Consider the following 16,154-nt stretch of genomic DNA (forward strand, 5'->3'; position numbering starts at 1 on the left):
TGCGTTAGCTTGTCATATTAAGTCAAGTAGCTCTTTCTCAACAGATTCTGCTCCACTGTAATCCTGATGCAATACACAGCAAAATGCAAAAATTGATTTTTTTTTTTTTTTTTTAATTAGTTAATTACATACGAAAACTACAAAAAGGTCAGAAGGGAATGCACCAAAGAAGAAATAAACAGAGAACCCCAGTGATACTAAATCCTTTGGGTTTATTATATATCTGCTTTCATAATCTGTATTTTTAATTGAATGGGCTATCCCCTTTACACAACAGTGGCCACACGCAGATCATCGGATTCAGAATGCACTCAGAATTAAACGGCTTTGCTCAGAAAGACCTACAATAAATACATTTCATGTATCAAAAGATGCTGGTTAACATTTTGTGGCTCGTTACACAATGATTCATCTTGAAAAAAGCATCTTATATATAAAGACTACACAAGCCCAGATATTTTATTTATGGAGGTCATGAGTAAAATTACAAGGGCTCAGCTTGCAAACATTTTTTTTTTTTTTAATTTAAGAGTAAACTAGCGTCACTTTTTAATCAGAATATAGCATAAAGTCAATGAAACTTATGGGATATTAATCTGGTCAGTTAAGTAGCAGAGGGGGTTGTTAATCAGTTTCAGCTGCTGTGGTGTTAATGAAATTAACAACAGATGCACTAGAGGGGCAACAATGAGATGACCCCCAAAACAGGAATGGTTTAACAGGTGGAGGCCACTGACATTTTTCCCTCCTCATCTTTTCTGACTGTTTCTTCACTAGTTTTGCATTTGGCTACAGTCAGTGTCACTACTGGTAGCATGAGGCGATACCTGGACCCTACAGAGGTTGCACAGGTAGTCCAACTTCTCCAGGATGGCACATCAATATGTGTCATTGCCAGAAGGTTTGCTGTGTCTCCCTGCACAGTCTCAAGGGCATGGAGGAGATTCTAGGAGACAAGCAGTTACTCTAGGAGAGCTGGAGAGAGCCATAGAAGGTCCATAACCCATCAGCAGGACCAGTATCTGCTCCTTTGGGCAAGGAGGAACAGGATGAGCACTGCCAGAGCCCTACAAAATGACCTCCAGCAGGCCACTGGTGTGAATGTCTCTGACCAAACAACCAGAAAGACTTCATGAGGGTGACCCAAGGGCCCCATGTCCTCTAATGGGCCCTGAGCTCACTGCCCAGCAGCATGCAGCTCGATTGGCATTCGCCATAGAATACCAGAATTGGCAGATGCACCACTGGTGCCCTGTGCTTTTACAGATGAGAGCAGGTTCACCCTGAGCACGTGACAGAAGTGAAAGGGTCTGGAGAAGCCATGGAGAACATTATGCTGCCTGTAACATCATTCAGCATGAGCAGTTTGGTGGTGGGTTAATGATTGTCTGGGGAGGCATATCCATGGAGGGTCACACAGACCGCTACAGGCTTGACAAAGGCACTTTGGCTGCCATTAGGTATCAGGATGAAATCCTTGGACCCATTGTCAGACCCTATGCTGGTACAGTGGCTCCTGGTGCACGACAATTCCTGGCCTCATGTGGTGAGAGTATGCAGGCAGTTCCTGGAGGATGAAGGAATTGATACCATTGACTGGCCACCACACTTTCCTGACCTAAATCCAATAGAACACCTCTGGGACATTATGTTTTGGTCCATCCAATGCCACCAGGTTGCACCTCAGACTGTCCAGGAGCTCAGTGATGCCCTGGTCCAGATCTGGGAGGAGATCTCCCACAACACCATCTGTCATCTCATTAGAAGCATGCACCGATGTTGTCAGGCATGTATACAAGAACACAGGGGCCATACAAAGTGCTGCGTACAATTTTGAGTTGCTGCAATTCAATTTTGGCAAAATGGACTAGCCTGCCACATAATTTTTTCACTCTGATTTTTGGGGCGTCTTTGAATTCAGGGCTCTGTAGGTTGATCATTTTCATTTCCATCAAACGATGTGGCATCCTTTCGTTCCTAACACATTACCCAGTCTATATCAGTATAGATATCCAGGAGGATTTCTTTTTCCCATTGAGATCTGATGTGTTTTCAAAGTGTTCCTTTAATTTTTTTGAGCAGTTTATATATAGATATAGATATATATATTTTACACACACACACACATATATACATATATACAAACATATACATATAAAGTTAAGAGTTTGAAAACAAAAACGACAAGTATTATGTTCCCTCTAATAAATAGATAAATAAATAAAAATATAAACACAAAACAAAATTCAAAGAAGTCAATCATTTTGCACCTTAATGGTTTCTTAGGTCAGAAACATGAAATCTCAACCTTTTGTTAATTACAAATCCAGTCAATTAAGCACTGATAGAGGCCTACTTGTTTAAGAGGATTTTACTGCATCTGTTTGTGTAATCAGCTGAGCCTGGGAGTCTAACCGTTCTTTTCTAAGACACAGCACCACAGGTATTATTTAGTTTCCTGACACTCTGCATGGATGGAGTGTGCCTGTGCTCCACTTATAAAAATAAAAAAAAAAAACTACTTTAACAATCTTGCGTATGACAAAACTATGAAGTTTGCCAAAAACATTTCACACCATTTTCTATACTTAACCACAAAATAAGCTACAGACATTTTTTTAAACTTATCTGCAATGGTCTAGAAATGGTTCCACAAAACTTAACTGGTGATCAAAAAATTGTGCGGAAAAAAATGATTTCTCTGGACTAGGCTGATGGTGAAAGCATTTAGTCAAGGATTGTCACTGGGGATGAAACATGGATTTATCACTTTGAAGCAGAGACCAAATGACTGAGAATGGAAAGTCAGAAGAAGTCTAAGGTTACCCCGTCAGCAGGGAAAAGAATTACTACTGTTTTCCTGTGGAGTGGATAATTTTGGTAGATATGACATAATGTGTTCAAACCTGTAACTCAGTTCTGTACATTAAAACTATTAAAGCTGCAGAGGCATTTAAGCAGAATCCAAAAATTCACATAAATATTCCTAAAACCTTCCTTCAACCTGATGTCACAAGTCTGAAAACTCAGGATGTAATCACGAAACTTGAATAAACTTGTTCCTTATCTTACAATCCAGAATTTGCTAATTCATACTTCCACATCGTTGAACCCCCTTAAGGATGTTATCTGTGGAAAAGGGTTTTGAGAATAAACACAACTTTCCTGAAAAAGGTGGCTGTGAATTCAGAATTCTGGCTGATGCAAGAAAGGGATACACCCTCCTGTCTCTCAGTGGCCACCAGCTGCTGAAGTATGTTAGGCATAAAACAGAGGAGTGTAGCAAATGCGTACATCAGAGGAGTAGGTTCAAACTAATTTACAATAAATCACTATAAAATTGCTACAAATCCTTTCTGGTCATGTCAGTTCTAATTATTATCTAGTCTTTTCCTAGTAAATGCTCATACAATGGGCCCATCTATTACCAAACTAACTTATCCCACTCAAGAGCCAACTGGACCCAAAGTCTGTCCTCCTCTGCATACTCATGTTCAGACCTACAAACATATTTAAATCATCAGAAATGTAATAGTTAATTATGCCAAACAAAAGAAATATAAACGTGCACTGTAACATGCTGTTAAATAACACAATTCTGGAAAAATAATTCCAAGCAGTGCTCAGGAAATGGTGCCTGCTGCTTAAGAAAGCAAAAAATAAACAAGAAAAAAATCTAGTGTGTCCAACATTTGACTTTCTCTACAGAAAGCTGTGATTTTAGCAATAAGACGTGATAGGCTTAAATTATGTAGAATTACATGAAAAGATGTCCTCCTTCCCCAATTCTTCTGCATGAGACACAAATGGGGACAAAAAAATGCAAATCATGATTTAAGAAGCAAAAGCATCTCATAAAAAAATAAAAATAATAGATAATAAAAAGGGAGCGATTCTGACGAAAATCAAGCGCCGTCCAGCATTTCTGCAATAACCTTGCTTGCATTAAACAATTGGCCTTTCAGTGATTGAGTGCACAGACTCAAATCCCATCACGCACACACATCATGTCTAAAATGGTCAAATCATGTTCTTAAAATATTGAAATTTACTGAAATATGAAACTCAACACCATTATGGTAAATGAAGGAAATGTAACAGATAAATAAGAAACCTAATGAAGAATCATGACCAACGATAGCATTCCCTGTAGATCGGGGTCTCCAACTCCAGTCCTGGAGAGCTACTGTGGCTGCAAGTTTTCATTCTAACTCTTTTCTTAAGTGACCAGTGACCAGTTTTTGCTGCTAATTAACTGTTTCCCTTTATTTTAATTGACTTTTATTTAGACTCCGACTGCTAAACTGATTCTTTTTCCCTTAAACAGCACCTAAAGATGTTAAGTGAGCCAACAGATGACCAACTAAGTTGGGGCCTCAAATGCCAACCAACTTCACTTTATTCCGTTTCTTAATTTGAAGCCAATTCTCATTGCTAATTAAACCCGTTATTTAATTCCATGGCGCTCATTTTGCCATGGCAGACATTTCCAAAACTGATGATTTTCTTTTTTATGTGCACTGTCAAAATGTTTTATGGATCTGTGACCTTTCTTTATTTTCAGTTATTGTGTGATGGACGCTGGTTGTTGTTTATGTGTTGGTTCATTTTGTGTCTTAATATTGCTTGGCTGCTAATTAAGGAAAAAAAAGAAACAATTAAGGGGCCATGGCGGCACAGTGGCGCAGTGGTAGCGCTGCTGCCTCGCAGTTAGGAGACCCGGGTTCGTGGAGTTTGCATGTTCTCCCGTGTCTGCGTGGGTTTCCTCCGGGCGCTCCGGTTTCCTCCCACAATCCAAAGACATGCAGGTTAGGTGGATTGGCAATTCTAAATTGGTCCTAGTGTGTGCTTGGTGTGTTTGTGTGTGTCCTGCGGTGGGTTGGCACCCTGCCCAAGATTGGTTCCTGCCTTGTGCCCTGTGTTGGCTGGGATTGGCTCCAGCAGACCCCCGTGACCCTGTATTTGGATTCAGCGGGTTAGACAATGGATGGATGGAATTAAGGGGCCTGAGCCTTAAGATGTGCTTCAATTAAAGTTAAGGCAAACAGTTAATTAGCAGCAAAATCTGGTCACAAATTAAGAAAAGTGTTAGAATGAAACCTGCAGCCATAGTGGCTCTCCAGGACTGGAGTTGGAGACCCCCCTGCTGTAGGTATTTGTCTGGGTTACCGTGGACAAAATTACAAAACAGGCAGTGGCACTTTTTACCATTTCAGACACAAAAAGATATTTATTTGGATGTCAGACATACAGATATAAACATTATCCCCTTTCTCTATATTATAGTCAGTGCTGTAAGATCACTGGCTCTCCTTTACTTAAAAAAATATACACTGCAAAAACGTGCAAAATTTCTCATGGACGCTATGAATTAAACTTTTTATGTCTTTCGGACAAAAACGCGCTATTAATATTTTAAATCTCTCTATTATATAAAAAAAAATCGAGACGAGATATGATTTTCTCAGAGAGACACTTACACATCACATGAGAGAGAGCAGGTTAGAGATAATGGAAGTGGGAAAATTCGAAAGTCTCAAAAAAATGGAAATAAAGACCGCATTAATGCAAACAGAAATTATTACTCAGTGAAATAACGGAACAGCGAAAAGAGATTGAATATATTGTTCGGATTTAAACTTTAAGTCGGAGACTTGTAAATCGTCTAATTTGTGTTACGATCGGGGAAAACTAGCGTTTCTTCCAAATGAAGAGGCCTATCCGTAAGAATTTAAAGTTTTGTTATTTGGTGAAATTTGAAATCCACATACGCGAGCATCAGAAACACAAATTTGCTGGCTCTAAGTGCAGCCCCTTGGTTGGCGAGCAAAGCAAGCAGGGGGCAAAGGTTAGTTTTAATTAATTAAATATCAACTTTTTATTTTATTGATAATTTGTTTGAATTTAATATTTTTCTTGTACAAAAATCTATGTTTAACCCAAAATGATTAGTTGCTTCAAAAATAACGTCTCAAAAAAAGGATAGTAATGATCGCATTAGCGCAAACAAACGGAAATTATTACTCGGTGAAATAACAGAACAGTGAAAAGAGATTGCAAATATATTGCTCGGATTTAAATTTTAAGCTGGAGACTTGTAGATCGTCTAATTTGTGTTGCCAGTGAGAATTAAAAGATTCCAAAATACGGTGGCGCGGTATGAAGTCCCGTGAGACAGAGACTTTTAACATGAGATTCTTTCAAGTCACATCATACTTACAACCTTTGGAAGCGAGTCCTGCGAGATGGTGACTTTTGCCATTAGATTCTTTCAAGTCACGCCTTACTTACAACCATTTTCAAACAAGACCATGGTCATCTAACTTCAGTCATGTGAATGCTTTTTGGCAGACACAGTTCCTGTGCTCTCAGCTCTTGTAACATTTTATCAGGACAATAATTTTATACGTTCTAGATGGCACGTCAACGACAAAGCGAAGAAGAGAGAGCATGGACAAACATTCGAAAATGTATTTTTATTTATAAGAAAAAAAATGATATTCACTCACAGGCAGTTATACGTTGCATTGTCATGAAGGAAGTGAAAACACGGAATCAAAATTCAATGCAATCTTGAAGAAAAGTTAATTCCAAATATTGTTTTAACTAAAGTTTTAAAGTAAAAGTGAATCTAACAATTCCCATGAAAATAACAACCTCTTTAAATTGTATATCCGGTTAACCAAACCCTGGGGGTGGGCGAGCGAAGTGAGCAGGGGGCGGAGCCCCCAGTATAAAAAGAAAAGGAACATTCAGGGGAGATATGGGTAGGCATTTTTCATCCACGGGTACTTGGATCTTGAAGAAGTGCATATGGCAAGCTGCAGTAAAAGGACTTGTTATATTGAGCCTCAACTTCTGAAACACTGTTCCACTTTTTATTCAAGTGAAAACAAAAACAAAATGTTAAATATATTGAACTTTAAGAGACATGCATTCTTTACCACAAAACCTGATCCTTGATCAACACACTTCCCTAACTTTATGCACCGGTCTCTCCATCTGTTAAAGTGATACGTCAGTAAAGACATCTGGAGAGGAGACGAGGGAATAGCCATAGCCTGCTATGCTGCATAGACAGCAAAAGAAAATCAGTCAGGAATATCTACATGCAGCGGAGTAACTTTAGAAGAGGGAAGAAAGCATAACAGACATGAATAAGATATGGAAATAAGAAAAAGAACACAAAAATGGACAGAATTTAAAGCTATAGCTCCTACAAAATATAAACTCAGTCATATTACTGATAGAAGTTTCAGAAAAGAGGATATTGGTTAAATGCAAATATTACACTGAGTCAGCCTTTTCACTGTGACTGTAGCCTGTGGCAAAAAATGCTTTAACTGTTTAAAGCAATCACCAGACCTGTCATAAATCTCACCCAATCAAGCAATCGCAATGAAACATGGCTCACAATGCCAAACAGACATTCTATAATAACACTTCTGCTGCTGCTTTCACATGAAGAGGTTATGCAAAAGGGAACTTCCTAAACAAATATGCATAATGGGTAGCATTCAGGCAGTGATCATTTCAACTTTTTGCACTTTATACACTACTTTATGGCCCCATCTGCAAGTAAAATAGGCACAACTGGCATTAGACAAAATGTAAATCAAAAAAGAAAGGATGTGCACTAAATAACATTAATAACCCATTTAACATTCATTCATTCATCATGGGAAAAAAAGATGTTTCACAAGATAAATTACGGCCTAGGCAAATAACTACTGCACATGCATCCTGCCTCACCAACCGCTATCATATTTTGAAATGTATGCCAAGTGCAGGCAATGACAAAGGAGTCAAACGAGTTTAGTAACATAGAAACTGCAAAAAAAAAAAAAGATTTAAAAAGATATATTTGGTCTCAGTTGTGGTTTTTACTAGGCCACCAAGTCATTAGGCCAGTTTACCTTTTAGAACTTTTATTTTTAATTGGAAATCATACACCTGTTATAAACTTAGTGATTTATCAGGGCAATAAAATAGATTAACAGTTTCAATTCATTTAGTAAATGATTTATGTTTGTGTTAAGAGCAATATGCATTTGTTGATGTTATTAGTGAGCCGTGGTTAACACTGCTAACCCAAAGCCCAAGAGTTCTGCATTTCAGTCCTCCTTAGGCACTGCCATGTGGGACGCACATGTTATCTCAGGTCTCAGTGGGATTTTCTCAAGTTACTCCAATTTCCCTTCCATATGCTCAAGACATACAGGTTAGGATAACAGGTGACTCTAAATGAGCGTCAGTGTGTGTGTGTGTGTCAATGGGCAGTGTGCAGGGTCTGGCTTCTTCCTTGCACACTACGCTGCTGGGAAAACCGCATTTCAAACAACCCTTAATTAGATTATGTGTGTATGTGAACAAAGCCATTTTAAACTTTCAAGTTCCATCTCTTCCAGGCAATTACATCTTCCGTTAATGTGAATGCCAGGGCCCACTGATCGCTATTACAGATTAAGAGAGTGGAGCGTGAATTTGTGGGTGTACCATCGATTTAGTGGGGGAATGGACATCAATGCAACTACAGAAAGAATTATTAACAAACAGTAGATATCGGGGCTATAAATAGTGCATCAGTTGATCACTCAGTTGTAATCATTGTGTACAGACAATAGAGTTGAACTAATCAGAGAAATCATCCTTTCCTGTTATGGAAAAAATAAGCAATTAAGCACAGCGCTCTTTATCAGCTAGGGGGAAAAAAAAACAAAACTAAATGGCTAGCTTGGGATGAAACTAAAGGCTGTCTTACGTTGAGCACAAATAGTGATTGCAATAAAGGAAGCAGGGTTTCAAATTAGGGCTGTAACAAAATACTGTATCTGATCATTGTCATAAATTCCAAAATAAAAACATTTTAAAATAAATAATAAACATTTGAATGATCTACAATTACTTTCGCCACTCTCAAGGTGAAGAAGTACACCTACTATTACTGCAGAGTGGAGTCAGTAATATTTTCTCCATGTAACATTATCACACCATTACATATAAATATTACACGTGTATGAATCAAGCTCTTTGATATTATACAATATCTGAATTCTATAAACATTGTCTGATATAAAAATCAATTATGAAACTATTCAATAGATCTACTTCAAATTCCAAAGTAAAAAGCTTCAAAAATGATGCACAACAACAAAAAAAAAGCAGCACATAAGCATTCTTGTCCAGTATCTGATGAGGGACTCGCCCCACACTGACCATGTTCAATGTTTACTTGACAGTCAGACTCAGCAGCTATCTACTAATCAATAGAAGAAAATAGACAACCTTACATACATTAAAAAAAGAATAATGCTTCCTTGTCAGCACAGCGACTAGCTGCAATACATTTAGACCAATCTATAAGGTTTATGGGCAGCACAGCGGCTCAGTGGTTTGCACAGCTGCCTGACACTGGGTGTGAATCCCATACCTGGTGGATGTTTGCATAGGGTTGGCAGGTCTGTATAAGGATTCTTCTAAATACTCCCACATTCCTAAAGACATTCTGATTAGGTTAATCAATAACTATAAGTTAGGGCCTGTAGGAGTAAATGTGGGTGTGTTTGCCCTACAAAGAACTAGTGCCCTCTCCAGAGTACTAATAAATCAGGCCCGGGGTGCCCCAGAATTGGATCAAGTGGTTATGAGAAGATGTCTATATGTATTTACTACAAGAAATCTATGTAAACCAAAAATAAAAGCTTTATCTAGAAGATGAAAATCTTAATCAACAATCCATAAAGGACTACCCAATGTTATGTATAACACATGGGTGTCAAACTCTATTCCTGAGGGCCGCAGCGGCTGCAGGTTTTCATTCTAACCATCTTCTTCATTAGTGACCAGTTTTTGCTGCTAATGAACTTCTTTCTCTTTAGTTTTAACTAACTTGACTCGGGCCCCTTAGTTGTCTCTTTTTTCTTTAATCAGCAGCCAAACAATAATGAGACACAAAACGAGCCGCAACATGACCAGCTCACCTGTGCCCATCACACAATATCTGAAAATAAAGAAAAGTGACAATCTCCGTAAGGTTGATCTATCACAGTGCTTCCCAAACTCGGTCCTGGGACCCCTTTGTGGCTGCAGGTTTTTGTTCCAACCAGCTTTTGTTTTTAATTGGACTCCTGAGCCAATTAAGTGATGTGTTATTTCCCAAATTCTGTGTTTTGGGAACAATATAGAAATTAGAAAACTAACTAAGTTTGGTAAAAAAAAAAAAAAAAAATATTAAAATGTACCAAGCAGTTATATGGGAATGATGTCTTTTTTTCTTTTAAACAATATTTTCATTCTACTTTTCAAGGTGTTCTAATTATTTAATCAATCCATTATTTACTAATCAGTGGGTCTAACCCCAAAGTAGCAGCCTTTGATTATTCCGTGTTCTTTGCCTGCGTGTCTGATCTGCTCGTTTTTAATTGTCATTAATAAGATTACAATGAAGGGGGAAAAACTGCACAGAGAAAGGGCAAAATATAATGAAATCAACAAAAGAGAGTTAAGCATTTAAATCTATAGAAAAATCAGTAATATTTCTAAATGTCTTATAAATGTAAAAATCATGCTGCTGTGCTTTTCTGAATGTAGAATAAGAAAAAAAAAAATACCAGCTAATTACATGAGATCAGTATTATGAGGTGTTGTCACTGATTAGGACTCCGGTTGGAACAAAAACCTGCAGCCACACAGGGTCCCCAGGACCGAGGTTGGGAAACACTGATCTATCAGGTCACCAAAACATTTTAATGGTGTTCTTAAAAAAAAAGTGAAAAATCAACGGTTCTGGAAATGTCTACTGTGGCAGAATGAGAGCAGCATTAAATAATGGGTTTAATTAACAGCAAGAATCAGATTCTCACTAAACTAATCCAAGTTTAGTTGGTCATCTGTTGGCTCGCTTCACATCTCATTTCTGTCTGGCTGTCATTTAATGAAGAAAGAAAGAATGAAATTCAGAGGACTGAGTCCTTAAAAACAAGACTATTAAAATGAAGGGAAAAGAAGTTCATTATTAGTGAAAACTGGTCACTGATTAGGTAAAGAGTTAGAATGAAAAATTGCAGCCAGTGCAGGCTATCAGGACTGGAGCTGGACACCCCTGGTATAACATAAGCTCTGCCATTATACTTAGCTGATCTTCATCTGATCGCAGGTACTAAACATAGACTGATTTGCTCTGGTTGATTGAAACTAGATGTTGGGTATCCTCTGAAGTCCCCTTTGGCTTTATTTATGTTGAAGTATGTGTGCAATTGGAACAGCAGGGATTTTGGTGTACGTTTTAAACTTGTACAGAACAGTCTGTACTGGTGCATATGTGGCACTGGCATTACCAGGGTGAGTAATAATATATCTCAATCCAGCAAAGCAAATTATCAACTGGTGCACGCCTCGAACCAGCACTGCAGGGTCTCTCCTGGTGCATGTGTCAAAGAGGCGGGTGCAGGGTCTCCCTGAGCGCATGTGTCAAAAAGACGGGGCAGGGTCTCTCCTAGAGCTTGTGTCTGTCTGGCACAGCTGGTCCTACCTAGTGCATGTGTGCTACGGGCATGACAGATATGAACACGTGAGTACGAGGTTATACTGTGCACTGGCCGTCCCCTTGCCCACCCATTGGTCTACAGGAGACATGTACACAAACACCAAGCCTGGCACACAGAAGACAGGCGGGAGGCCGGTCACGCACACGCACGCGCGCGCGCCAAGCCCCTCGACAACGGTACTTACTTTTGCTCGAAGGCGGAGATCAGGCGGCCATCTAAAATGTTTTCTTCGGGCTCCCAGGTGCTGTATCTGCGCATTGGACAAATGCAGAAGCACGTTACAAAACACTGCCATTTTCACGCGCCAACTGCTGTCAAAACGAGCGAGCGGACGAGCATGCAGATGCAAAGCAGGGCAATCGCACGGCACGAGGTACCAACAGGAAGGGAGCCACTTCAGGCGGGCAGCGACCACAAGCAGAGGGGCACACTGGCGACTGCGACTAAAGCAGAGGCAGGAGGAACAGCGGCAGCGGCTGTCTCCCGCCACCGTGTAAAGTGTGTACTCACTTGACGGCCCATCCTTTCCACTTGACTAAATACTCAATTCGACCCTGTAGAGGAAGAAAACCGAAACAAAAGTAAGGTTACCCGAACGAGACTGCACGCTGTGCCAGTGTGCGTATGCAAGCAAATAAACACAAGACTGCTGCTGCCAGCTTGGTGTCAAACCCCCTCCCGCTCTCCGCTCTGCTCTGCTCTCCTCTCCTCTTCCCCCCACCCCACTCCACTCTACTCTTCTCTTCTCCTGTGCCTCCCGTCTCCCCTCAGCTTGACCCACTCGTTCCCCCCGTCCGGCCCAATGTATTGACTCCTTATCGCCCCCCTCTCCCGCCCCGGACCATCCTCGCCCCACCTTGCGGACCCGTCGCTTCATGATGGACTCGGCGGCGAACACTCGCTCCCCCACAGCAGACAGCTCCATCTTCTATCCGACAGACCAGAATAAGCAATGCCCACGTGACTTGCGTCGCCGCGGAAACCCCAGCCGGGAAGGGAGGGGGACGTTGGGGAGGAGCGTTGAACTCGCCGAAGTGACGTCCGCAAGCCTTTTTCCTCCAGGACTGACACAACGTTACATAAATACTGTAAACAGAAATCGCCAAAAAGAAAAAAAAAATGGGGCTTGATATTGTCTTTGCTCAGAAATTAAGCTGAAAACTTCCCACTTTATGTTTGACTGTTTTGTACGTTAGTCATTTCCTTTATTAGAGTACCAGTCCTAAGGTCAGGGTGTGCGATATAAATATGTATAAGAAATCTAAAACGTATTTGTAAATATAGTACTGAATATGTTGTAATTGAGAGGTGTCATTTACTAGCTAACTATATATACACACACATTTTTTCATTCATTTTCCAAGCTTGCTTATCCAGGGTCACATTGGAGCCTATCTGGGCTAGCATAGCATATGGCGCAAGGTAGGAACAAACCCTGGACAGGACCCCAGTCCATCATAGTGCAAATACACACACACATACACAATGGGACCAATTTAGCATCTCCAGTCCACCAAACCAGCAAGTTTTTGGTTAGTGGGAGAAAACCGGAGCACCTAGAGGTAATCAACACAGACATGGGGATAACAAGCAAAATCCATGCAGGGAGGACCCAGGACATGAAACCTAGTCTCCTTACTGAAAGGAGGCAGCGCTGCTATGGTGCCATCCTAAAGACAGGGTGTGCAATATAAATATGAATAAGAAATCTAAAACATATATACATCTACATACTGTATATATATATATATATATATATATATATATATATATATATATATATATATATAGCAGCTGGAGATCCACAAAGGGAGAAAAAATGAATCACGTTTCATAAAGTAGTTTTTATTCTTGAGCTTTCGGCTCCTGCCAGGAGCCTTCATCAGAAGATAATGCTGAGACATACAAGAATCAAAGGTAATATATAGCAAAATTAGGTGTGGGGATTTGGTGGGGGGAGTTGAGTCGGGGGGGTATTGGCTGTAACATTTTATTTATTATGAATATGTTCTTCTTAAGTTTGCATATGCTGGGTTTATGTCTATATATATATATATATATATATATATATATATATATATATATATATATATATATATATATATATATATATATATATATATACATATATATATACATATATATATATACATATATATATATATATATATATATATATATATATATATATATACCTAACCTGTATGTCTTTGTACTGTGGGAGGAAACTGGAGCACCCAAAGGAAACTCTTGCAGACACGGGGAGAACATAATACATAAACCTCAGCTTCCTTGTAGTGAGACATGCAACATATATCTGTATTTAAATTATATATATGTAGCACCTGCGAAATAATAGAAAGAGTACACTGTATGCATTTCACCCCTAATTGGGGCTCATCAGGTGTACACACCTTCCCTTTCCCTTGTGGCGACAGAACCTCAAACAAAGCCTCAAACGTGGCGGGACAGTGACTAGTTTACTTACATGGCAGGGTTTAGATTGGAATATTACATGAACAGGTCTGATTGCAATCTGATTATTTATGTGGTCACCTACCAGGTAATGCTTCTGGTTGGTCAGCCAGTCAGCAAACATCCACCATGCCCCCTCATTTGCCAGAAGCAGATCATAGACATGTTATATGCTGTATTACCTGCCAAATAATACAAAGAGTACACAACACGTGTTTCACTGTAATTGGGGCTCATCAGTCGTACGTAACTTTGCTTCCCCTTCCCCGGGATCGAACCTCAGATGTCAGTGATCCCGTTTGTGTGGTGTTTGCATGTTTTTCCAGTGTACGCATCGGTTTTTCTCAGGGTGTTCTAGTTTTCTTCCCATCATCCACAGAAATGAAGGTGTGGACACATGTGGCCTGTGAATGGGTGGGCTTTAAAACTGATGAATAAATAACAAAGGTATACATTTCATGTGATTTTTATATTTTTTAGGTGCTGAATTCAAAAAATAACATTTTCTCCATCATGTAACATTTATTCGGAAAATTAATTATTAACTCTTTTAATCGCTTTCCTATCTTGGAAGGAGACGAGACATGATTTTCTCAGAGAGACACTTGCACGTCCCGTGAGACGAGTCTTTGTGCCAAGATATTTAACCACACCTGGGGCCGGAAATAAAAGACAAAGAGTAGATGACAAAGTAGAACATCGTAAAGAATTAAAAAAACATAGGCGCGATACACATGCAAAGCAGGTTAGAGATAATGGAAGTACGAAAATTTAAAAGTCTCAAACAAAGGATAGTAAAGATCGTATTAGTGCAAACAAACAGAAATTATTACTCGGTGAAATAATGGAACAGCGAAAAGAGATTGAAAATATTGTTCGGACTCAAACTTTAAGTTGGAGACTTGTAGATCGTCCAATTTGTGTTGCCATCAGGGGAAAAAAAGTAATGTTTCTTCCTAATGAAGAGGCCTGTCCGTGAGAATTAAAAGGTTTGTTGTTTGGTGAAATTTGAAATCCACATACGTGAGCGGCAGAGATGCAAATTTGCTGGCACGAAGCACAACCCCAGGTTGGCGAGCAAAGCAAGCAGGAGGCAAAGCCCCCTAGTTATAATTAATTTAATATCAACATTTTATTTTATTGATAATTTGTTTGAATTCAATATTTTTCTGATACAAAAATCTATGTTTAAAACAAAAGATAATTTTCTTCAAAAATAACGTCAGAATATAGTTGGGATTGAGCCCGGGGCCTGACCCAGAAGCAGGATGCAGCATGTCTGGCCTATCCTGTCCTTCCCCTTCACTGCAGTGTAGCAAACAGGCATCAGTGTGACTCTATCAGCTGGCCAGTGCACTTGTAAAGGATTAATGGCGACTTTCTTTTTATGTTGTATAATTCATATTACAGTCACTAGAGCTACTGTATGTGAACAATCCTGATGTTTTTTTATTATGTTTGTGGAAGTTTGTAGTAAAAAGATAAAACAGAAATAGAACAGATTTTGTGAATAAAAGCACACTACGCCTTCTTTGGAATAACAGTGACCAGGACAAACAATGGATCCCTCACAATGTCTGTACTATTTGTGCTGAGGAACTAAGACAATAGACAAAAGATAAGAAAGAGGAGGTTGTTCTTTGTATTCCAATGAAATGGAGGAAACCCAAAAATCATAGCGGTGATTGTTATTTCTGTTCCTGCAAAATTCAAGGATATACCAAAAAGAATCTGAAAGAAATTGTTTCTCTTAATCTTTCATCAGCAATAACATCTGGGTTCTGTCGAAACTCACTCAGAGAGAGAGAAAGAACTTCAGATGACAATGAAGAATTTGTACCAATATGTTCAAGCAATGAGCCACAGCCATTCTCTCATGATGAACTTCATGATTTAGCAATAGATCGAGGCCTTCCCAAAGATGCTCCCGAGTTCTTGGGGTTCCAATTAAAATATAAAAACATATTACATGTAGACATAAGTTTCTCTTGAAATAGAGAAAATGAGTTTGCAGGATATTTCAAGAAAGATGGATCCCTGGCTAACTGCATGGACTCACCTAGTGCAAAAACCTGGCAGAGATTACAGTGCAGAAGAATGAAGGGTAAATATAGACATACCTAAAAGACTTCT

General features: G+C 39.3%; 1 protein-coding gene across 2 annotated transcripts in view; it reads right to left on the bottom strand.

Annotated features, from left to right (window-relative positions):
- Positions 1-12,490, bottom strand: part of cbx6a (chromobox homolog 6a) — a 40,151-nt gene extending 27,661 nt beyond the window's left edge. For both annotated transcript variants that reach the window (XM_039765359.1, XM_039765360.1), the window contains exons 1-3: positions 12,403-12,490; positions 12,057-12,100; positions 11,731-11,796 (exon numbers count right to left, since the gene is read on the bottom strand). In XM_039765359.1, the coding sequence (XP_039621293.1) occupies positions 11,731-11,796; positions 12,057-12,100; positions 12,403-12,471 (179 nt within the window). In that variant the 5' untranslated portion in view covers positions 12,472-12,490. The remainder of the gene's footprint in view (positions 1-11,730; positions 11,797-12,056; positions 12,101-12,402) is intronic.
- Between the last annotated feature and the right edge of the window lie 3,664 nt (positions 12,491-16,154).

This window comes from Polypterus senegalus, chromosome 10, assembly GCF_016835505.1.
Source record: "Polypterus senegalus isolate Bchr_013 chromosome 10, ASM1683550v1, whole genome shotgun sequence".
Taxonomy (NCBI): Eukaryota; Metazoa; Chordata; class Cladistia; order Polypteriformes; family Polypteridae; genus Polypterus; species Polypterus senegalus.